The following is a 25432-nucleotide window of genomic DNA, read 5'->3' as shown; positions in this document are numbered from 1 at the left end:
TTGTTATTGTTACAACTCCTCCTGGTGCTCAGGAACACGTCAGTTGTTTAACAAACGTAAACATACCTGCCGAATGTTGAGAAAAGATGTACAGGTTCGTAGGTACTTGCGTAACTGCTTCATAAATTCGAGATGAGAATTATTTTAGTTCCCATTACTCAAAGTCTCCCGCCTCTCCTCTACACACACACACACACACACACACACACACACACACACACACACACACACATAGCAACAAGTGTGTGTGTGTGTGGATCTCCCACACACACACACATAGCAACAAGTGTGTGTGTGTGTGTGGATCTCCCACACACACACACACACACACACACACACACACACACACACACACACACACACACACACATAGCAACAAGTGTGTGTGTGTGTGGATCTCCCACACACACACACATAGCAACAAGTGTGTGTGTGTGTGTGGATCTCCCACACACACACACACACACACACACATAGCAACAAGTGTGTGTGTGTGTGTGTGGATCTCCCACACACACACACACACACACACACACACACACACACACACACACACACACACACACACACATAGCAACAAGTGTGTGTGTGTGTGGATCTCCCACACACACACACACACACACACACACACACACACGAAGCTGATAGCAGCATCCCAAAACTTTACACAATCTTAACACTGCGGTAAAGTTTCACAGGGGCTCTCCACCACCTCCTCAGACCCGCTCCTGTATTAAATCGCTCCGATCCCTCGTGTCTTGATTGAGGCCAAATCCATTTTCGTTGTGGGGAAGAAAACGGAGGAAGGAGCAACAATTGTCTTCTGGAGATAAGACAAGACACGGCTGGCACTGGGCTGAGAAATGCCACTATTTTCTCTTTATTTAAGATTACAGAAAAAAAGTGGATGTCCACGAAATTACAAAAATATACTTTATACTGAATACAGAAATGTAAAGTTTTTATTTTGAGTTTGGTTTGGTATTAAGTTAAGTCTTAAGGTCCACGTCACCTGGTCATGTCTTCTCCTTACCTTACTGACCAACCGGTAAGTATAGCTTAGTCCTGAACAAAAGTACCTATTTCCTGCTAGGTAACTGGAGCATCAGGGTGAAAGAAACTCTGCCCATTTTGTTTTCTCGCCAGGAATCGAACCCGGGCCACAGGATTATGTGTCCAGCGTGCTATCCACACAGCCACCGGCGCCCCCCACCAATGTACATGTACATACACGTGTGTACACGTGTACATGTGTGAGCATGTGTATACATGCGTTTCGTTTTTATATTTACTTTTGAAATAATTAAATATTCAACTACTTCCTACCACCAAATTACGGGCTCACCATAGCCCGTGCTACTTGCAACATTTTGTTCAATGTAGCGAATCTTAAACAACAACAACAACAAGAACAACCAATTCCAGATATTTGCTCGTTTGTGTCTAATTACCTTTTATAATCCCTCGTGCTGTTATAGCTCGACTCCTTATCTACTTCGTTAATTCCCTTAGAGTCTTACATTCCCTTATCTCTCATTATCTCTCATTTTCCTCTCCCTAGTGTGGTGAGAGAAGTTCCCTCAGTCTTTCCTAACCTTCCCGCCCCCACAGCCCAGGAAGAAGCCTTTCCTAATTTGGTTTCAAACTTTTATAAATTGAGGGGTTCCATGCCGGGGCCGCATACACAAGAATACAAGTGTCTCCCTAACCAAACACAAGTCCTGCTCCTCCCAGGCGATACTGTTCTCAAGTATACCTTGAGGTTACCTTGAGGTGCTTCCGGGGCATAGCGTTCCCGCGGCCCGGTCGTCGACCAGGCCAACCCGTATAAGTATACACAGTATAATATATACAGTATAATATAACCACAGCCTTACTCCCATATTTACAATTTACAAACGTGGGGTCTACACTTATGCATAATGTAAATCCTGGACGATGAATACCATGAATTATGTAAACCGCATCGCTCGCTGACATTGTGCGGGGCTGGGTTTTATTCATTTTTTGCACCACTGTTGGAAAGGAACTTCTCGGGCATATGCATACTGGAAATCTATTTAGCAGTGTAGCCCCTGGGATGGTGAGTAGTCCCTGGGATGGTGAGTAGTCCCCTGGGATGGTGAGTAGTCCCTGGGATGGTGAGTAGTCCCCTGGGATGGTGAGTAGTCCCCTGGGATGGTGAGTAGTTCCCTGGGATGGTGAGTAGCCCCCTGGGATGGTGAGTAGTCCCCTGGGATGGTGAGTAGCCCCCTGGGATGGTGAGTAGTTCCTGGGATGGTGAGTAGTCCCATGGAATGGTGAGTAGTCCCCTGGGATGGTGAGTAGTCCCCTGGGATGGTGAGTAGTCCCCTGGGATGGTGAGTAGTCCCTGGGATGGTGAGTAGTCCCTGGGATGGTGAGTAGTCCCCTGGGATGGTGAGTAGTCCCCTGGGATGGTGAGTAGCCCCCTGGGATGGTGAGTAGCCCCCTGGGATGGTGAGTAGTTCCTGGAATGGTGAGTAGTTCCTGGGATGGTGAGTAGCCCTCTGGGATGATGAGTAGCCCCCTGGGATGATGAATAGTCCCCTGGGATGGTGAGTAGTCCCTGGGATAGTGAGTAGCCCCCTGGGATACGTAACTGTCAAATTATCATCCTGAATACGAGTACTTTTAGGCTATTTAGTGCCTGTGACTTTCCTGTCATCTAACCTACTGTTGTTGAGTGTCAGCTGAGTGCTGTCACTCAACCACTCTCTGTAGCATGATGACTCGCCCACCTCCTCACTCACTCATCGTGATGAGTTATGTTGGAGAGTATATTCACTCGGGTTGTGATGAGAAACTCTACGGAGTATTTGATAAAGTTTTCACTAACTCGTAACATAAATGTTAGACGTTAAGTTAGGATGACAAAGTTAGGTGGTAATATAACTTATTTAAGCTAGAATGATTATGTTAGGGCTAACGTAATCATTGTGTTATGTTATATTAATATGACTAAGTTAAGTTTAAATTTGTTTATGTGTTAAGATAGGATTACTAAGTTAGGTGTAAGTTTAACTTCTCTGTATTTTTGTACTTAACCTGCAGCTGTATCATGTTTGTCTCCAACACTTAGGTAATTACATCATAAGTGTAGTTACAGGATGAGAGCTACGCTCGTGGTGTCCCGTCTTCCCAGCACTCTTTGTCATATAACGCTTTGAGTGTGTAAGTCTGCCTGTGTATGTCTACGTGTACTCATCTAGTTGTATGTACGGGGGATGAACTACGGCTCTTGGGTTCTGCCTGTCGACCTTTAATCAACTAGTAAATAGGTTCTATAGTCTATTGCATTGTCATATCTACATCTAAAGCTGTTTGTGGAGATAAGGACTCCACGCTGTAGCGCAAATTCCAGGATTGGTCTGACATAACAATGTACAAGATTATCAACGACTCTTTGCTCAGATTCCTAAAAGCAGTTCATATATTAGCCAACCTCGCGTATGTCGCTCGTGATATGCTTTTGATGTGGGCTTCTGGGGACAGATTGGGTCGTACATTAACCCCTTCAAATTTGTTCTCCGTTCGAATCCAGGAGTATTTCCTCTACCATATGTCCGGTCTTCTATTCCCTGAGCCTAATCGTAATTTAAGTAAACTACCAACGGGAATAGATTCCCCTTCGGTAGTTTACAAAAGTTCGGAATAGGGTCGACCCCAGCACTGACCATGTGGAACGCCACTAGTAATATCCTGCCACTCTGAGCTCTCTCTCTCTCCTGTCATTATGATTATTCTTTGTTGTTACAGAGGTGCTCCTTTATCCACTAGAGTATCACCTCTGTCACCGCTGCCTCTTTCTCGGTTTTGTGCACTAGTCTCCTCTTGGGTAGTGTCGAAGGCTTCCTGAATATCTGCAGTATTTGTGTCTGGCTCTGTCTGACTGTGTGTCTATCTGGCTGTGTCTGGCTGTGTCTGGCTGTCTGGCTCTGTCTGGCTGTGTGTCTGGCTGTGTCTGACTGTGTGTCTATCTGGCTGTGTCTGGCTGTGTGTCTGCCTGTCTGGCTCTGTCTGGCTGTGTGGCTCTGTCTGGCTGTGTGTCTGGCTGTGTCTGCCTGTCTGGCTCTGTCTGGCTGTGTGGCTCTGTCTGGCTGTGTGTCTGGCTGTGTCTGACTGTGTCTGGCTGTGTGTCTGTGTCTATCTGTCTCAGGTAATCAAAGAGCGGCATCATTACCAAGCCTTTACAGGCGTCACTGACGGGTCTTGGGGGGAACTCTGACAATGGCCAGCTAATTACAATTCACAGATTAAATGTCATGCTCACACCTGTGTTGTTGCAACCCTCCCCCCCTCCCCCCTCCCTAAGCAACTTACGCGACCCTCAACACACACACACCGTCTCACCCACACACACACACACGTAGATCCCAGGTGGTCATACCCCACGACGTAGAACTCCTTATATATGTGCAACATATTATATATATGTGTGTTATGCATCACTAAGACATATTACCGATCACAATACTTTCACTCAAATCATAACTCCACAAATATGGCAATGTAGACATGTAGGAAAGGTTTAAGGGTATTGTAGTGAAGACATCACTGTACAATGGGTATTGTAGTGAAGCCATCACTGTACAATGAGTATTGTAGTGAAGACATCACTGTACAATGGGGTATTGTAGTGAAGCCATCACTGTACAATGAGTATTGTAGTGAAGACATCACTGTACAATTGGGTATTGTAGTGAAGACATCACTGTACAATGGGGTATTGTAGTGAAGCCATCACTGTACAATGAGTATTATAGTGAAGACATCACTGTACAATGGGGTATTGTAGTGAAGACATCACTGTACAATGGGGTATTGTAGTGAAGACATCACTGTACAATGGGGTATTGTAGTGAAGACATCACTGTACAATGGGGTATTGTAGTGAAGACATCACTGTACAATGGGGTATTGTAGTGAAGAACATCACTGTACAATGGGGTATTGTAGTGAAGACATCACTGTACAATGGGGTATTGTAGTGAAGACATCACTGTACAATGGGGTATTGTAGTGAAGACATCACTGTACAATGGGGTATTGTAGTGAAGCCATCACTGTACAATGGGGTATTGTAGTGAAGACATCACTGTACAATGGGGTATTGTAGTGAAGACATCACTGTACAATGGGGTATTGTAGTGAAGACATCACTGTACGATGGGCTGTATTACTGCACTGCGCCAGGGTATTTAGCACCTGTTGCTACCTAACTATAACATGTTAATTTTTAAAAGGTAAAACTATTTAATTATCTTACCCAAAGATCCAATAACGTGGTGATGGCGTCCCCCTTCCACATCCAAACAAGTTACTTAATGAGAAAATTTAAGAGCAATAGGGTGGGATCGAACTTGCGTCTCCGGGCTCCCCTGATACGCACACTTCTAACTCACGCAAGGGCGATATTTAAAGTATCAGAAAGTATTTAAAACAAAAAAAGTCGAGAAACGTGAGTTCGATCCCCAGTATTGCTCTAAAACCCTCATACTTATATGAGTACCACTTATATGAGTAGTTATAAAACACTTATACACGCCGCCATTTTGATTTCAATCTGTAACTTAATGTTACACAAATTATAGACATTTTACGTGTCTTCACTTTAGTGCTGTTACCGCCACCAACACAAAATTGAACGATGTAACGAGCAAAACTATCAACAGCTGTCAACGCAACAACTTGTACAATCGTTATATGGTAGAGCTTGTAATTAGTGATCTTAGATAACCGCTATCGTGGCGCAACGTCACCTGGGTTGAGGGAGGGGGGTTGAGATGGAGAGTAGAGGGAGGGAGAGGTGTGGTGGGGAGTGAGGAAGACAGTGAAAAGGAATATGTAGAGAGCCTAGCGCCTCTACAACTCGTGTCCCAGCCACTCTACAGCCTCTACGACCTGTGTGATCGTTCTAAGCCCGGGCTCAGAGCTCTAAGGTGTATTCTAAGGTGTACAAAATACGATCAGTTACATTTGAACAAGAAAAATCAGTTACATTTGAATCAGTTACATTTGAACAAGAAAAATCCTAACCAAGTGGAGAGGCAGGGAGAGAGAGACAACAGAGAGACGGTGGAGAGGAAGGGGCTGAGGAATGGAAGAAGAGGAACAGGGAGGAATGAGTGTGTGAATGAATGGAAAGGGTAGCGATGGATGAATGAGGGAGAGAGGGAGGGAGGGAAAAGAATGGGATAGGTTGAAAAGCGTGGAGGAGGAGGAGGAGGAGAAAGATAATAAGGGAGTGAGTTATTGGTATAGAGAAGGAAAGGTGTAAGGGAAAGAAATGGAAGGGATGAGGTGTGGGAACAGAGGAAAGCTAGAGAAGGGAATCTGAGACGGAAGTACTGAAGTATGTGGCGCCGAAGGTCCTAAGAGCCACATGAGGAGTAAATGAGAGAAGAGAGGAACTGTCAGATGGAGGGAGATGGTGATTAGGGAATGTGGGAATGAGAAAAAGATGATAATAGACAGAGAGATAATGATATAATGACGGGTAGGGGTAAAGGAACGGGGAGAGAAGGGGGGTGGGGTTTGAGGGGGGGTTACTTACCTGTGCGGTGATGGGGGGGGGGGTAGGTAGGAGCGTCTCCGTCAGGATATTGAAGGTGGTGTATCAGGTGATGGTGATAGCTGGGAGGTGTGGGGGGTGGTAGGTGGTGGTGAGGGGTAGTGGGGGGTGGTTGACGGGGGTGCAGGTGGGTGGTGGGAGTACATGGGGGGGGGTGAGACCTGCCAGAAGGAGAGGTGGTGCCGAACCCTGGCGGGCGTGTTGGTAGTCTTACACTTGGTCGCCCGTGGAGTGGTAGCACCTATAAAGCCCAATAGGCTCAGGAACCTGTACACCTGTTGATTGACGGTTGAGAGGCGGGACCAAAGAGCCAGAGCTCAACCCCCGCAAGCACTATTAAGTGAGTACAATTAGGTTAGTACGCACACACACACACGCACACAAAAGGTCTTTGGGGCCTCGCGGCTAAGTGTACAGCGCTTGGGGGTCGTAGTCCTAAGGGCCTTGGTGCGATTCCCAGCCGAGGTGGAAACAAAGGGGCAGAGTTTCTTTCACCCTGAAGCCGCTGTTCACCTAGCAGTAAATAGGTACCTGGGAGTTAGACAGCTGCTACGGGCTGCTTCCTGGTGATGTGATGTGTGTGTGTGTGTAGCAGAGAGAGATATATGTAGCAGACATAATGGAGTAAAAATAGATTGGTTAGAAAAGGCGGAGTCCAAGAGCTAACAGCTCGATTCAGCAGACACAAGTATTAAATACAAATTAATACCACACACACACACAATACACCATCCTCATCCACCACAATCACCACACCACCAACACCACAGCGGGGCGGTAATATAAACATATACGAGACAGACAGGTTATATTATCTTCAATGACACAAGACTCCAACATGATCCACCGTCCACCACAATCCACCAGGACAGGAGATGGGATAGGCGAGGGGCGGGCGGCTGGGATGGACATGTTTCGGCACGTTATGCCTTAACGCCTCTGCATCTAGCAGTCAACAGGTGCTGGAGTCAGGCAGCTGTTGTGAGCTGCATGACGGGGAAGGTCAGAATAATTTGTCAAGGAGGCCCTAGATAACCCTGAAGGGCTTCCTGTCCCAGACATTGGGAAGGAAAGACAGGAGCCGCGCCAAGCCTCGCGCCATCACCACCAAGACACACGCAAATCTTCAACGCTATTGATCATCATCGTGCAAGTTTGTTGAAGCAACAAGTTGCTGTGCCGCTGGCAAGGCTGGAGGCGCTTGTCCAGCAACAGTTTGGTACCTCGGGCGGAGTGTCTCAAACTCACCAGCAAACACCTTCAAAACGTTACGATTTTTGCACGAAATATGACAAAATCTACATAAATAAAAATGGAAATGTTCGTTTGTTCAAAATAGCAAATTTCCGAAAGTTCTCCAGCGATTGCTTTGAAATTGTTACACAACGTTCCCTTCGCATTTGAGCAGATTTCTATATACATACTATATAGATATCACGTCTGTGATAGGAAAAACTTGTATATAATAAAACAGTAGCCTCACAAAAATTGAAAAAAGCTATAAAAATACTAGGCTAGCCCGCCAAGGAAAACACGTGCAGGAAAATTAAACATTAAAACCAAGTGTTATACAAGCGTGATAAGAAAGACTACTATTGAAACATCTTTCCGGTGTTTTACAGACCAAAGGACAAAGACCATTGTTGAGGCTACGTACATACTACAGTGCTCGCTAAGTGATCACCCTAGGTAACCTGTAGTCTATATGACCCGTAGCCTGTACCTCTGGGGTACAGGCTACAGGTAACCTGAAGTCTATATGACCCGTAGCCTGTACCTCTGGGGTACAGGCTGCAGGTAACCTGTAGTCTATATGACCCGTAGCCTGTACCTCTGGGGTACAGGCTGCAGGTAACCTGTAGTCTATATGACCCGTAGCCTGTACCTCTGGGGTACAGGCTACAGGTAACTTGGAGTCTATATGACCCGTAGCCTGTACCTCTGGGGTACAGGCTACAGGTAACCTGGAGTCTAGGGAATCTGTAACCGAGGAAGTGGAGTTGGCAACAATAATAATCTGTGAAGCAGTTGTCACATTTGCGTCAAAAAACTGTACCTAAAATGCTGTAATCTGTACATAGTGTTTTGCGAGTCCCAAAAATTTGTGTTAGGCTACAATATATTCCAAATTATAATTAGAATAATTATAATTTGCCAAAGTATAATTAGAATATTGTCATTGTGTGAATGATGCTTTGCTAAAACTAAATATTAATTGTAAAAGGAATTCTACACATTTTTAACAAGAAATATAATTGGTTTTATCTAGAGTTCAAAAAACTGCTCGAATGAAAATGTCAGAAACATTCGAAAATAGTTATTATTTGTTTCATATTATTGTTTATTTTTACTATTGTGTTGTCAGTGATTCACAGACAACTACACTACTGTCAATGGTCCACAGACAACGGCGTTAGTAACAGGAAAATTGTACATTAGTTCCACAACAACGGTCCACAGCTTACCATTAACAGTTGGGGTCCTCCGTTAACAGGAGACAAGGCGGGGTCATTGGCGTCTAAAATGGCTTGCTTTACCAAGTTGAAAACGCTTTCCAAGTTGTGAAAATTACCAGTAACAAATTATGAACAAGTTAACACTTATCTCCCCCTTCCAAATCAGTCAACACTTTCATAAAATTAACAAAACAGTCAAATAAAACAACTGAAATATGTAACTTTTAGTCGAACTTAAGAAGCGTTACTTCACGGGAAGTTTGAAGAGGACGGCGGACGACTGAGACCCTCTCCCTCCTGTGTCTCTCGCTCAACAAGTCTCTTCCATGCTCACCACCAGCCTTATATCCCCTCCCATGCCTCCCTCTCACCCCTCTCACTCCTCTCCCTCTCACCCCATCCCCCCCCCCAGAGAAGAGGCTCCCTCTCTCCCAAACTATGATTCCCTCTCTACTTTATCTTTTTCGTGTCCACTATGCTTTATCATTCCCTCCCCTTCCCACACGATACAACACCCCCCATCCCACACGACACCCTTCATTTTCATTGGTTCTAGCTGGCTGACCAATCTAAGCTTAATGAAATTGAAAGCCATTGGCGTCTACGGTTAACCACTGATTGGGCCAACATTTTGTGAGGGGCAAATTCCAACAGCTGGGTCGTTATTTTGGACCAACGCTGCAGGAACGCCATGATAATTGTCCTCACTGAGTTTGCGCTGAAAAATATACCGATTACCAGTCAGTAATGTCCTGGTTGAACGGGTATTTTCTAGAGTAAAGTCTGTGAAAAATAAACTGAGACATTGAATGGGACTAGAGCCTTTGACATCAGTCTTGAGAATCAAAACATATATTTTTCAGTGAACAATCTTGTACAATGGACACATGGGTTTGTTAAAACATATATCCCGCCTTACAAGCCTACTCACATTTTTGAAAACGGGCCACACAAAGGTCCTCAGGTGGATGTAGTATATATGGATTTTACTAAAACCTTTGATTAAGGTATCTCATGAAAGACTGGTAAGAAAATTACAGGCCCATGAAATAAATAGTAAAATGTTAGAATGGATAAAACAATGGTTCAGAGTAAGAAAACAAAGGGTCGTGCTAAATGGAAACGAATCTGAATGGAGAAATGTGAAGTTGTGTGCCACAGGAGTCCATTTTGGGACCAACCCTATTTGTCATATACATCACAGACATAGATGAGATTATTACAAACCACATCATCATATTTGCAGATGACACAAAGATTTATGGTAAAGTGGTAAATGATAATGATATTGAAGCCTTACAAAGAGATCTACATGAACTCCACAAATGGAGTTTGTGTATATAGTTTTATACTCATTAGGGACTTTGCGGTCCCTAATGAGATAGGGACCGCATATCCATGCAGTCCCATCCATTATGTTTCATGCTACAAATATTGGTAAGTTACCCTATTATCGCATTATTTTTTATTAAATACGTGCATTGATTATATTAATAAAAACCATTATGTAGTGCGTTCTGTGCATTAAAACATATTACTCTGAAACCCGTACGAGTGGGTATATTGGGCCTTTTATTACAAATTCGCTGCTTTAGACGTTGAGATGGCGACTTTTAGTAGACGAGACGTGGGAAGGCGAGTATGGAGTGACTATTGTTATGACTATTGTTATGGCAGGCACCTGGGGGAAGGCGAGTGTGGCGTGACTATTGTTATGGCAGGCACCTGGGGGAAGGCGAGTGTGGCGTGACTATTGTTATGGCAGGCACCTGGGGGAAGGCGAGTGTGGCGTGACTATTGTTATGGCAGGCACCTGGGAGAAGGCGAGTATGGCGTGACTATTGTTATGGCAGGCACTCGGGGTAAGGCGAGTGTAGCGTGACTATTGTTATGGCTGGCACCAGACAGCGCGCCACAGTTTGCAAACATCACGTGGTAGTGGACTCTCCAGCTCCAAGACAAAATAAAATCAACATTAACAATAGGGCCACGCTTCATAAAGAAGACAACAGGTAAATGAGCTTTTCTTGAGAGGCATATGAACTAAAGTTTACACCAGGACGGGCTGTCAGGGAAGTAGGCTCAATAAATTCAATTTAGACTATGGTAAGTTCCCAACTTGCTTGGGGGTCACGCCTGCCACAATTAAACACTGCGACCTTATTTTGTTTTTATTTCTATATACAAGAGTTTTTACATTCTTGTACAGCCACTAGTGCACACAGCGTTTTGAGCAAGTCCTTAATCGTGGTATTCCCCGGAATACGACCCCGCCAAAAATAGTTTAGCAACCAGGTACCCATTTTACTGTTGGGTAAACAGAGGCTCCAGTTAAGGATTTGATGCCCAGTAAATCCTCCCCGGCCAGGATACGAACCCATGATAAAGCGCTACAGTACCGTACAGTTAAGGATTTGACGCCCAGTAAATCCTCCTCGGCCGGGACAAAGTGCTCGTGAAATGCCAGGCGAATGTCTTACCAGCTACACCACGAGGACCGCACCTTATCACACTCATCATATCTAGACCTAATGGGAAACCAATTCCATCCTCATAAAATAATTAAAATACCTTTATTATTATTATCAGTATACTGAATATCATGTGACCACCAAGGTAAGCAGACGACTGGCCTACCTCTCCAAATACCACGCAAACGACGGTTTCGTATATTTTCATGGCTGCTGTGGTTGATTAGGATAGGCTGTTAGGTGGGGCGTGGGTGGCTAATTCACAGTGAACCTCCATCACTAAACGGGCAAAGTTCCTCCTCTATAGTTGTTATCAGCCTGAAGTATATAAATGAGGTTTATAAATGATACCTCTTTCATTTCACCTTTTCACTTTGGGGGAAACACAAACTTTGTACATAATAGCATATCAAAGGTTACAAGGGAAATAGGCCTAGGGAAAATATTCTGTATGGTCATGTGTCACGTTTCTGGCTGGAGCCAGAAAACAAATTATGTGCACACCTTTTACTTTGTGATCATCATTATTTCCATACATCCAGAAATGAATTCAATCATTAATTTAAATTTTGCTGTGAAAGGTGAATTTAATACGTTAGAGAACATACTGCCATAACAGCACTTACAGCCCCCCCCCCCTCCCAACAGGAGGGTGCTATACAAGCACCCACAACATAACCTACATTATGTTGTGGGTACAGAGAGAATCTTTTTAAGGACAAAAACAGTCAAATACAGATTTCTTAACTCTAACAATGTAGGATTTATTATAATAAAAAACAATTCTAATGTAATCTTTTATGTAGGCACCAGTTTCTTTACTGGTGGTCAAGGCAGTACAGTATTCTCCTCTCGTACTGCAGATTCAGCAACTCTGGATCTGCATCCCAGCTGTTGTCTCCATCCCAAATCTCCATGGGAACTTATATTCAAGATGAACTCTTCCTTTAAAACATTTTTCCTTGGCCACCTCCATTCCATTCATAATGATTGAGGTCGTTGGCTGCAACTGCATTGTACCCGTGTACTGTAAAGAATCGTCAAGTTGTTCCATCCTTTTTTCCTTGTTTACAGTGTCGTGATGCTCATGCCTGATGATGCCTATAGTTTGTAGTTCTAAGCCTATAGTTTGTAGTTCTAAGAGTTACCTTCAGCACCCTCAGCAGATCTCATTCATTTCCACATATATTAAATTTATAGAAATTCACAGGGACTCTTATCACCCTCCCCTGATAAGCATTTTCACACATCATGATTTCAACATTTGTTCTGCTTTTCCTTCTTTTTTTAGGCTTTGTTATGCAGCTTTTGAGTCAGTGTAAATCACTGCTCCTCGAAGTTTTATAATGCCATAACAATGGCAATGAGCTTTACTTGCATTGAGGAGGTATAAGTCTGAATCTGTATTTCTAATTGCACTATGCTGCTCTAACTTTGCCGTTAGTACAATTAACAGATCCATTGGTGTAGATGTGATGCAATACATTTCCTGCCTCTATTAATTTCCTCAAAATTCTCATCCTTTATTTCCTGTAGTAATTTTATTGTTATCATACATTGTCCATCCTTCTAGGAAGATGACACTGTATCCCTACAGGCATGCACTCACAGGCTTGCACATTTTGTAGTGTTATTTTCACACATTACAGTCATTGTTTTGTCCATAAAGTTTGCTCTAGCAATTTGAAAAGCACCATCATGGTACAGGAAATGTCTTCATAACATTCAGCACCTCCAAGTCATAGCACGCTAACTCATGGCACATATTACGCAATACAGTAGTTGTCTAATTCTTTCAAAATAGTACACTGCTCTATGTGCATGTATCCAAATAGCACACCACTGCATATCCTATAGGCTATCTTATGTATCCATAATCTTATGATTAAGTAAAGGTTGTTTTTTTTTAGATTCACTTATGATTTAATGAGAATTAAAATAACCTGTTTACCGTACATACTGTATACTTATCTTTATTCATTTTATCTGAGGGCCCATCTTTTCTAGTGGCCTTGATGGGGAACAGGAAACCAGCATCTTGTCAAAAAGATATTTTTACCTAGAATTTTTCCAGCCGAATTTTAAACGAGTGATGTCTTGGCATTTACATCTTCAGACAAAATTCCAAGGGTTTACTCTCTGTTGACTATAAAAATCAGACTACAGTACAGTACAGTATTATACGCCTGCCGAGCCCAGGATATGGGTGCTTTTTTTTTCTTCGTTGACTGACTACATTCACTTTATATATTTTCTTTTGACAGTTACTTACATCTTTATACATTTTAAATATTTTGATATAAAAAGCAATGAAGGGGCATAGCAATTTGTTAAAATTCTTGAGATGATTTCGGGGCTTTAGTGTCCCCGCGGCCCGGTCCTCGACCAGGCCTCCACCCCTAGGAAGCAGCCCGTGACAGCTGATTAACACCCAGGTACCTATTTTGCTGCTAGGTAACAGGGGCATAGGGTTAAAGAAACTCTGCCAATTATTTCTCGCCGGCGCCTGGGATCGAACACAGGATCACAAGTCCAGCGTGCTGTCCGCTCGGCCGACTGGCTCCCTGTGTAAGCTGTGTAATGTTCATTTATTATTCCTTATTATTTCAATTAAATTTTCTAATTTAATATCATGAGAACACCTCATCATACTGAAATGAAACTTAAAATACCCAGTACATGTTTAATTTTGAAACAAAACTCTGGATATTATTGATATTGAGTAATGTAATTCCAAAACAATTTTGTTGTTTTCTCATGTGATAGATATCCTATAATGTTTAATCCATTGACTTGAAACAGTAATTATGAATAATCATACAACTAGGATTCCTTTCATTACTGGTTGGTGTATTTTTTTCTGGTTTTTGTATTAAGGCAGGTATTATCTCCCCTATTTCCATATATGACTAACCATCCTGTGAGATGGCAATATTAGTTGAACCTATAAGTAGTTTGTTTATCTACACTGTGTAATATCTCGTATAGAATAGGGTAGCAGCACATTGCTGTGTATACCTTTTTTTTTTTTTTTTTATTAAGGGGTGGACATTTTCTATTGTGTATCATATTTGTTAATTCACTGACAAAATACCAATGTAGAGGTTATACTGTACCTATTTTAGCACCTTATGACCTTTAGGAAATTAAAATTCAGAATTGGTTAAAGTACAATATTGTAAGTAACATTCTGTATAGCAAGTGGAAGTAGGTACTTGCTGTGAATCAGCACACTAATACCATATACATTTTCCTTTTCACAGGTGAAGGAACACAAAGTTGCATAGAGTCAGTCTCAGGAACTTCAAGTGATATGGCAACTTGCTAAATGACCAAATACTGTGTACAGGAGAGAATCTTTAAGCTGTCTTTTATTCTTGAAAACTCCTTCAAACTGCAAGATTTTTGCAGTTTGTATTTTTAGATTTGCCCTTGAATACTAAGGTGGTGTACGAGGAGAATTGATTACATTTTTCACATTGTCTTCCCCCCTCATACAATAATGGCATCCAAGAAAAGATCACTCTCTGATGACTATAGTATAGCAAGTGTTGCAAAGCGCAGGCATTTTCCACTTACAATAGCAGAAAAAGTGGAAATTTTGAAGAGAAAGTATGCAGGATTTCCTATGAAAACTATTCGTGAGAAATTTAATGTATCTGTGACCACCGTTTATGATATAAAAAGACAGGAGGACAAAATCCTGAAAACTTATGCTGAAAGTGACTACATTACAATACATGATAAGAAGCTAATGAAACTAGCCAAAAATATGTGCAAGGAAATGAAGGCTAAAGCTTTAAAACATCCAGTCAATAGTGAGACATACAAATATTTTAATAATGTTACAGAAAATGGCTTATTTTTATCATTTTGCGAGGATAATTATGCTCCAACACACAAACCCACTGAAGAAACAAGACTTGATTTTTTGTGGAGCGAGAGTGAGTATGAGAGTGACACCGAGTGTGATAGTGAAAGCAACAGTGAGAGTGACTGTGATGAGTCCCAGGAGAAGACTTCCATGGATGAGGGAATGCAGCCATTTAATATTTCCATTATTGAGGGAATACAGGCCTCTGGGAATATTTCCTTGAATGAGGGAATACGCCTTGGTAAATGCTATATTAGCTTTCTTGAGGAGAGGAGCTTTATGACCTCAAATAATTTTAAAAGTATTAACAGGATTCAGAAGAAACTGAGAAAGGAAATTTCCATGAATGCTGGAATACAATCTCAGGAGAATATTTCCAATAATGAGGAAATACAGCCACAGGCAGGTATTTCCACGTATGAAGGTATACAATCTCGGGAGAATATACCCGATTTACCGATTATGCCCAATAATGAAGAAATACAGCCGCTAGCAGGCATTTCATTGAATGAGGAAATACAATCTCAGATGAATATTTCCATTAATAAGGAAATACAACCACAGCCAGATATTTCCATGTATGAGGGAATACAACTTGGCAAATGCTATATTCGCTTTCTTAAGCAGAGGAGTTCTATAACTCAGGAGGATATTACAAAAATGTCTAAGATTCTGGATAAACAGATAAAGCAGTGGCCAAAAAACATCCAGCAAGCAACAATTCTGGACTTCTTTAAGCAGGTTTCCAAGAAATAAATAATAAAAGAAGCTGGAGAATATTATACCCAAGTCCTATACAGGACTGTATACAATATTGTAAATTCTCCATTACTGTATCTATCGAGTACAATACTGTACACGACTCAACTTGCTTTAGTGCAATTGTGTGTTCCAAATGTAGACCGCTACACACTAAAGGTGTGTGCACATAGAGATGAGGACAGGCTGGATAACTACAATCGAGGCCTCATTTCTTTTAAGTCTACCTTGCAAGTAGAGTATTTTATGTAATTGCCGTGAGTGAGCATTTTATAAGGATGTAGAGATTACTGTGTCATCCAAATTTTCATAGGTGATCAGTGACAAAATACAGTATAGGATATATTATACAAGGAGGGTGAAAAAATCAGTAGGACCTATGGGGAGGATTTGAACCTGTGCTCTGGGTACTCCCAAGCAAACACCTTAGACCACTACACCACAACATGGTAAAAGCATTGCAACCTGGGATTCAAATGAATCCTCTAGATTCCAGGAGGCTTACACTGAAGCCTAACCCGTGTTTCAAGGAATGCCCTCTATACGCTGGCTTATAGTCTAGGAATTCTACCTCCCACACTTTTCAAATGCACAAAGAAATCACTATACAGGGGGTTATTCAAGGAAGGTATCTAATTAAATAAATCAGGAATAATGGTCTTCCCCTCTACCTTTCTCCCACTTTGTCTCCCATTCTCACACACTGTTGGGTTTTCCCACATGAAACATCAGAGCTGTGCCAAGCAATTTACTTTGCCAAGTGAAGTCAAGTAAATCAAACCTATTATTTTTCTATTGCATAGTATACTATTTAAGTACCCATTTAATTTTGTCATAACTTTACACAAAAGCTAACTATAAACATTCATTAAAGCAAAGTAAATGCTGCAGATACTTTATAATGAATAATGAAGTGAATATGAGAACTGGCTCATTGCCATATACTTTCCGCACTGCATTTTTCAGCTAGTGCATTGTTAATTTCGGTTATTTTTATTAGGTTGCACAAGTTATAATTCAAGTATTAAATAGTGCTAAGAGTGCACCTCTTGTTTACTCTATACTGTAATTTAATTAAAATGTTAAGTTTATGTACAAAACAGTATGTACTTCAATGAACCTTCAAAACTGTAATATTTAACATGTCACTATATAATTAACTATTTTGCAAATCATTGTGTGTTCACTTACTCAAAGTGTTTATTCACAGTATTTGTAATGTTAAGTACAGTACAAGTGACTAGTTGCTCTCACTCTCTCTCTTGAGTGTGCCACTCTAGTGTTAAAATACTGTAAATGTAAAGAATGCGTGTTATGTAGACTTTTGTAAAATATACAGATATACTGTACTGTATATTCTTGAATGATTCTAACTACATAATAAAATCAAATAATAAATGAATTGTGTGTGTTTTTGCTGCCAAGAGCTGTATTTGAATTTTGACATTGTGATCACCAACAATTGACAAATAGTGTCCCAAATAATCTAAATGACATTTAGATACAGTATTCAGGGCTATTATTTGTATCGGTCTAATTATGGGGCATTTTTATGGACTTTCAGAAAAATAATTTTGGATAGCATTGACTGGCTGTAATTCAAGAAACACAAAAGTCAGAGTGAGGACTAAGTAAAAAGCCACTTATAAAAACTACTTTTATGAATATAGTGACATGTTAATTTATAAAAAAAATAAAGAAAATGTATAATTTCCCAAAACCTTGAAGCCTGATGATTGGTTATAATACTCAAGTGCTGTATAGCAGATTGTTGGGTGTCTTAATATTATACTGGTAGCCTATGTGGCTTGGTGCTCTTCTTGTGATACTGTATATATAATTAATCATTCATTTGCTATTATAATGAAACCTTGTAAGTCGTGAGCATATTCTCTCTTCTGGCCTTTTTTTGGTTTATGAATGCAATAACTTAAGAGATACACAGTTATAACTTGAGTAGTTATGAGTATGTTACTTGAAAATAGTTAAATGTCAGAATAGGACTCATATACTTTTATATTATTTAATAGCAACAGAATAAAATATTTTTGTATTTTATGATTACTATTCTTGATAATAAAGACTATAGTACTGTCTTGTATTCTTTTTCACTTTACCACTTATTTACTATACAGTACTACTATTTTGGAAACGTTTTGTAGTCTTGTATGGCAAGCACTTAATTGGTTTTATATACAGTATCTTACCATAAGTTAGCAAAGATCATTATCGTCTAGGATTATGTTCATTGGCATCTTTCTCTGTGTTTGTGGGAAGCATCTGTCTGATCAACAAAACTTGGACATTCAAGGAAATATAACCATGGTACTGTATGTTGACCAGACCACACACTAGAAGGTGAAGGGACGACGACGTTTCGATCCGTCCTGGACCATTCTCAGGTCAACTTTCAATCGACTTAAGAATGTTCCATGGACGGACCGAAACGTCGTCGTCCCTTCACCTTCTAGTGTGTGGTCTGGTCAACATACTTTAGCCACGTTATTGTGACTCATCGCCTGCATATGGTACTGTATACCACCTAGTACTTAGCAAATACATCTGCGGTACACTTGATTACATTTCTGGTATACTAACTAGTATCTGGAGGCAACTGGTACATTGTCTAATATCTATCTGGAGGGCTGTGATAAGGGGTACCCCAAATATTACTCTTAGGACCATTATTGTTTCTAGTCAGTTTGAATGTACTATGCAAAAGAATGAGCTCATGTAAAGTGATGTTACAGACAACAAAAGTAATGAAGAAAGTGTGCTTTTGTGCTCTACAATGGTAGTCGGCCCGTCCTCCTGTTTTGGTAGTATTGTACATACTTTAGTTAAAGTAACCTAATATAGTACATGCATGTGCTATACTAGGCCTAGGAATATTTGATTTAGCTTCATTTGTCTAGCTATAAAGTGAATAGTACAAAGTTCTATAATTGCTTAGTACATCAATGTTTGTACTAATGGTGCACATAGTTACAAAAAATACTATCTAAACAGGAGGATAGATTGGAGTGACTTAACAAATAAATGTAATGCCCAAATAATTAAAATGCACAGAAAGGAGTAGACATGAAACCATCACCATCCACAACTTGAATATCAAGTAATAGCTTTAATATCAATGATTTAAAAAAAAAATGCACCAAGTAAATAAGGGTCAGAGGCTCCTCTATCCCCCATATTCTAGTATGATGGGTAAGTACACCATCACCCTGATACCTCCACATCAACAAACAACACATCACTACAGTACTTTGATCCTGTCCAATTCACCATTTCCGTACATCTGCCTGTCATCATTACACCCCTCTAACAGCCATCTATAGACTCTCCACCCCACTTTCCTTCCAGCTGCCTGTTCTCATTACATGCTCTATTATTCATTATACTTCATGTTCTTATTTTAACACTAATCAATACAACACCTCACATTCTATGATACGCTATTCAGCAAAGGATATCTCGATTGACTACAGTCAAAACGCATCGAGGGAAGGACATCCAGACGGTAAATTTACTACTACATTTACTTCCTGAAATATTTTACAATATTTTGAATATACTATTTAATAATGACTGAGCATGCCCATTTGTTCCTTGATAGGAATAACTTATGATTTTTTCATAGTTATTTTTATTATTCATATAATTTTACCTGACTGGTTTCCATTCAGTATCTTAACAATGCCTCATCACATTGACTGGAAACTTAAAATACCCAGAACTTAAGTTTAAGCAAACATGTATGGTTAATGTATATTGAAATTGAGTATTGCAGCCCTATTGTAGTATGGTTTATCCCATGTGATATCTTGAGAATGCACATTGATTTAAAACTGACAATGCAGTACTTATGTGTGTGATCCTAAGACTAAGACTGTGACATTATTGAGTGGTACAGCCTAATGGCAATTATTTTTGGAAATTGTATCTCTTGTATACTGATATGAACTCTTGTAACACCTTGTATACTGGAGGGCCAGATCCCAAATCTACACAATAAAATACCAACATACCAGAGTGAATGATATGGAATAAAATGCAGAATACTGTACAACCAGTGAAGAGCAGAGGTGCCATAGGCATAATCAGAGAATACTGTATAAACATCAGAGGTCCACAGTTGTTAGACATACTCCCAGCGTGTACAAGAAACATTGCTGGAACAAACGTGGACACCTTCACGAGAAAACTAGATAGTTTTCTTCAAGAAGGGCAGGACCAACTGGGCTGTGGTAGATATGTGGGCCTGTGGACCGCTCCAAGCAGCAGCCTGTTTGAGCAAGCTCTCACAAGTCAAGCTGGACCCATTGGGAAGCAGAACTCCCAGAACCCCATCCAGATCCAGATTGTATATGACTTAGTATATAATGTAGTATAAAGTGTATAACATTTTCATATTTGGCATCTTGCTTAAAATACCTAATGTAAACTTATCTACAGTTGCATCTTTTACCCCCTGTAGGAAAGGGGAATTTTAAGTTGATCTCTAAAACAAGAACAGTTAAAGTACCGTAATAGGTAGCCAATATTTTGTACAGCAATTAGAAGTAGATAAGTGTTGTGTATCGGCACTAATATATTTTCCTTTTCACAGGTGAGGGAACACAACAGCTGTGTGGAAGTTCAGCCTGCAGAGCCTCTGGTGGAAGCTTGTTAACTTTATTAGTGCCCTCTCGTGTACTGTAGAGAATCTAAGGTGTTTTTTATTACTGAAAACTAAAAATTCACACATTTTTAGTTTCTTTTAATTATATTCACAGAAACCGTAGTTTCTGGTGCGAGTGTTTCCTTGGCCAGCACCAACAGTCTGCCCCTTTTTACTGACTTAGTTGTTGGACTTGTGCATGTGGTCTTTACTGTATTTTTCATATTGTTGTCCTAATAATGGCCTCCAAGAGATCTCTCCGGATTGCTGACAGCAGTGCAGCAAATGTTGCAAAGCGCAGGAATTTGCCACTGACAATAGAAGAAAAGGTTGACATTTTGAAGAGAAATTATGCAGGTTTTTCACCGAAAAAGCTTAGTGAAGGAATATGACATAAGTGTGCACACGATTACTGGTCTAAAAGGTCACCAAGACAAAATTCTGAAAAGGTACGCAGAAAGTCAGTACATTACAATGTGCGATGAAATTCGAATGAAAGATGCTAAAAATATGTGCAAGAATATAAAGCGTAGTGCTGTTAAGGAGTCAACCAATAACAAGAATGTTGTATACCTTACAGAAAATGACTTATTTTTAGCATTCTGCATGGATGATTATACTCTAACAAATGAACCAACTGAAGAAGAGGGGCCTGATTTTGTGTCGAGTGACAATGAAAGTGATACTGAGAATGATAAGAGTTATCCTGGAAGTGACAATAAGAGTGAGCCTGGAAATGACAATAAGAGTGATCCTGAAAGTGACAATAAAAGTGAGCCTGGAATTGACATTAAGAGTGAGCCTGAAAGTGACAATAAGAGTGACACTGACAGGAACATGTCCCAGGGGGGAAATTTATATTAATAAGGAAATACAGTCTTAGTAAAAGATTTAGTGAATCTTTAATCCCATATTCATTTAAGAGATTAACTTGATAAAAGTAATAGCCCTAGGATAATTTTTCCATGAATGAATACAGTGGTGAACACTATACAGCATGTGCTTTCTTGAGCAGAGGAGATATGTAAACCAGCGGAAAATTAACAATATCTACAGGAGGAAAAAGAAAGTAATGAAGGCAATTTCCATGATGGAGAATACAATCCCTCATGCATGGAAAATATTTCCATGCATGAGGATATAAAGTTTGGTAAACGGTATACAGTACTATATTCACTTTCTTGTGTGGAAGAATTTCATAACTTGAATATTTGTAGTATTCCCTGATTCAGGAGAAATTGATATATTAGATCCCAAGTTAAATAAAGCTAGTAACAATGCCGGACTTTTAGTAAGGCTTCCTATAAATGAATAACCACCTGTGCAATACTATACTCAAACCCTATATGGTACAGCACTATGTTGACCAAACCACACTAGAAAGTGAAGAGACGACGACGTTTCGGTCCGTCCTGGACCATTATCAAGTCGATTATGATAATGAATCTACTTGACAATGGTCCAGAACGGACCGAAACGTCGTCTCTCCAATTTCTTGTGTGGTTTGGTCAACATTTTTCAGCCACGTTATTGTGACTCATCTGCGTACTCCCTATATTGTACAAACTCCCTTTTCTATTAAGTACAGTATACTACAAGACTCAATGTGTGTATTTTAGTAAAGTTCTGTATATCTACTTTAGAACTACCTTGTACACACCATGTTCCCTCCTGATAACACGTAAGGCTAACCATCCTGTGAGATTGGGATATTAAAAGAACTTAGAGCTAGTTTTTTATCTGCACTAATCTTTTATAGAGAATGGGGTAACACCACATTGTTGTGTATACCTAAGCTGCTTGATCATTATAATAAAGGCTTTGCTTGCAATCTGTGTTCGACTCCCGAAGTTTCAAGAGGTTGCGCACCATTCCTTCCCTCCGTCCAATACCAATTTGTCTGGTATCTTCAAAGTACTATACAGTATAGTCTTATTGGCTTAGTGCTTTCTTCTCAGAATTACCTTAGGTAAGAAGTTTAGTTTAGTTCATTTATTATGTACGCCATATCCATCATGTATAGTCTCAAGTAAATAATTATCAAAAGAAGGCACCAAACTTGTATAGTCTCAAGTTAAACAAATTACATGTTCAGTGAGCTAGTTTCATGCTTACACACACCGCCCCATCCAGTGGGTGACGGTGGAAAGGTTTGTCACTCGCATTTGCTTCCTACAGTTAACAACGAAATATTTTATTACAATTTCTGGTAGTAGATAATTTTGAATTGAATATTCAAACATTTCTTGAACATTATGTACAAATATAATGTAAAAGCTTCTGTAAACTACCCGCCGAGATCCACGTTAGATCTTGTGTGACCTCTTATCCTGTTACACTGCCGCTACCGCTCACAGGAGTCGTCTGGGGTTCATGACAATATATTAGCAGTCGCTGACGACAATCTGCCACCGCCCTAACTAGTTGTGTCTGCAAGATTTTTAATTGCATGATTAACACGTGCCTTGGGTAGTTTTTGGAATAAGCATTGCCTCCATCCCAATTTAATTTCCGGAAATGTATTACTAGTCTAGATATAGAGGTTTATGTTCAGAATGCTTTCTCGGCGGGTAAGTGGGTAATAGTCGTTTTTATAATTTGCCATACAAAAACACTAAAGACAAGAGGATAACCATACACACCAAGAAGTGCACACACTCGATTCCCGGGATCAGCGTCCCCACGGCTGTCAAAGGTAAGTTGTACTTGCTGGGTGATCAGCAAGCAGTTTTATGGTGGGCTTAATAACCTTCCATAGGTTGGTAGTGTTAAGCCAACGCCAAACCAAAGGAATGACATACCTGGAGGTGTACCCACTTTTAGTCCTCGACTATGCAGACGAGGAGTCACAATAACGTGGCTGAAATAAGTTGACTAAACCACACACTTAGAAAGTGAAGGGACGATGACATTTCGACCCGTCCTGGACCATTTTCAAGTCGATTGTTTGAAATTAAAATGTTTATTCAGGTAAAGTACATACATACAAGGTGTAATACAAATATTGATGAATTTCTAGATAGAGCTAGTACATACAATGTGTATGTGTTCCCCCTCACAACACAATCTTGGACTATGTTGGTCATTAGGCTATGGTTGTGGTCTTCATAACACTTCAGAGTGTAGGCCTTATCCCCAACAACGAACTAAAAGGTATGACTGCTTGGACATGTAACATTTTAGCCACATTGCATTCGTCTGGCCTATGAGGCAATTTGCAACTATTCCTTCAAACCTACTCAGACCGTGGTTTTAGAACAAACTTCGGGACCATTTACCGTTTTTATAATTGCCAATATGAGGAAGTATCCAATCAGAGTAGTGTAAGTAATAGATCACTTATCTATAGTCTTAATGGACCTCTCCCGACGGGTTTTGTACTGCGACTTGTATTGACTTAGTCTGTTGTTGCTGTTGCCGACCCGTCGATTACAGTATATCCTTGTTCAACATCAACTTGCAATGAAAGCATATCCTCCTATAGGCTAACAAATACGGCTTTAAATTTTCTGCTACAAAAACTACTATAAATCAACATGTATCAGAAGATAAAGGCCTGACGGCTGAGTGGCTAGCGTTTGCGTGTTCGTAGTCCTAAGGAGTCTTTTGGAATCTCCGGCGGATGTGGAAACAAATGGGTAGTGTTTTTACCTAATACCCCTGTTTGCCTAGCAGTAAATAGGTACCTGAGAGTTAGACAGCTGCTATGAGCCGCTTCCTGGGGATGTGTGTGTGTGTGTGTGTGTACGTGTGTGAAAACTAGGATTGAGGACTTGCCCGAAACGCTAAGCGTGCTAGTGGCTGTACAAGATTGTAAATACTCTTGTATAAATAAGATAATAGCTGTCCTCGTATTGCAGTAGCAAGACACTCACCTGGGTTCGTATCCTGGCCGGGGAGGACTGACTGGGCGCCAATCTTTAACTGCAGCCTCTATACACCCAGCAGTGAATGGGTACCTGGTTAAACGATTTGGCGGGTCGTATTCCAGGAAAAATTAGGATTAAGGACCTGCCCGAAACGCTATGCGTGCTGGTGGCGTCACAAAAAATGGGAAAAACTATTGTATGCATGAATTAAAAATAAAAGATAATGGGAAGCTCCTACAGGGATGACCTTAATCGAGGGTCATTTATGTCCATTACCTGCACATACGATGTACTAAAACTCGTAGTTCACTGTAAGTCTTGACACTTACCTCTTTGGAAGAAGATAGGCAAACACCTCACTTGTACTTCTCTCTTGTGGTGTCTACATTATATTACGGGTGTCCCGCGTGTATCCGTGAGCGTAGACCGTAGTGGTGCTGACGCCGCTCTGGACCACACTGGTGGGCACACAGCTGTTCTGAACAGTCGTCACCTTGGGCGTTGTTCATCTGTGACAACAGTGAACGAGGTGTTCCGTCGTTACCAGCCACGCTATGGTTGTTATTGGCCTTGCCAGTACACATCAACGGCAGCAGTCTAAATACAACACTATACGCTGCGCGTACTAGTGGCTTTACAAGAATGTTATTACTATGTTATGTATCCTCACAATCCCAATGTACCTTCTTGTATATATATAAATAAATAAATAAATGTAGTTACAAGTACGGTCATATTGACTTAACCTGTG

At 40.7% G+C, this 25432-nt stretch overlaps 2 protein-coding genes across 3 annotated transcripts in view; one reads left to right on the top strand and one right to left on the bottom strand.

Annotated features, from left to right (window-relative positions):
- lovit (loss of visual transmission) overlaps window positions 1-25284 on the bottom strand; it is a 76364-nt gene extending 51080 nt beyond the window's left edge. The window contains exon 1 of the mRNA XM_069313397.1: window positions 25011-25284. The gene's annotated coding sequence lies outside the window, so the exon portion shown is untranslated. The remainder of the gene's footprint in view (window positions 1-25010) is intronic.
- Window positions 10877-22643, top strand: LOC123771668 (uncharacterized). 2 transcript variants are annotated; one of them, XR_011224705.1, is made up of 2 exons: window positions 10877-11060; window positions 20762-22643. XR_011224705.1 is itself a non-coding variant. In XM_045764298.2 (2 exons), the coding sequence occupies exon 2, from the start codon at window positions 15022-15024 to the stop codon at window positions 16147-16149; it is 1128 nt and encodes a 375-aa protein (XP_045620254.1). In that variant the 5' UTR covers window positions 10907-11060; window positions 14783-15021; the 3' UTR covers window positions 16150-18244. The 2 variants fall into 2 exon arrangements, 1 of the variants encoding a protein (XP_045620254.1); XM_045764298.2 differs by lacking the exon at window positions 20762-22643 and adding an exon at window positions 14783-18244 and having other exon boundaries at window positions 10907-11060.
- Window positions 25285-25432: the final 148 nt, after the last annotated feature.

This window comes from Procambarus clarkii, chromosome 75, assembly GCF_040958095.1.
Source record: "Procambarus clarkii isolate CNS0578487 chromosome 75, FALCON_Pclarkii_2.0, whole genome shotgun sequence".
In the NCBI taxonomy this organism is placed as follows: domain Eukaryota; kingdom Metazoa; phylum Arthropoda; class Malacostraca; order Decapoda; family Cambaridae; genus Procambarus; species Procambarus clarkii.
Note: the sequence above shows the minus strand (reverse complement) of the source record. Positions and strands in the feature narration are given on the sequence as shown.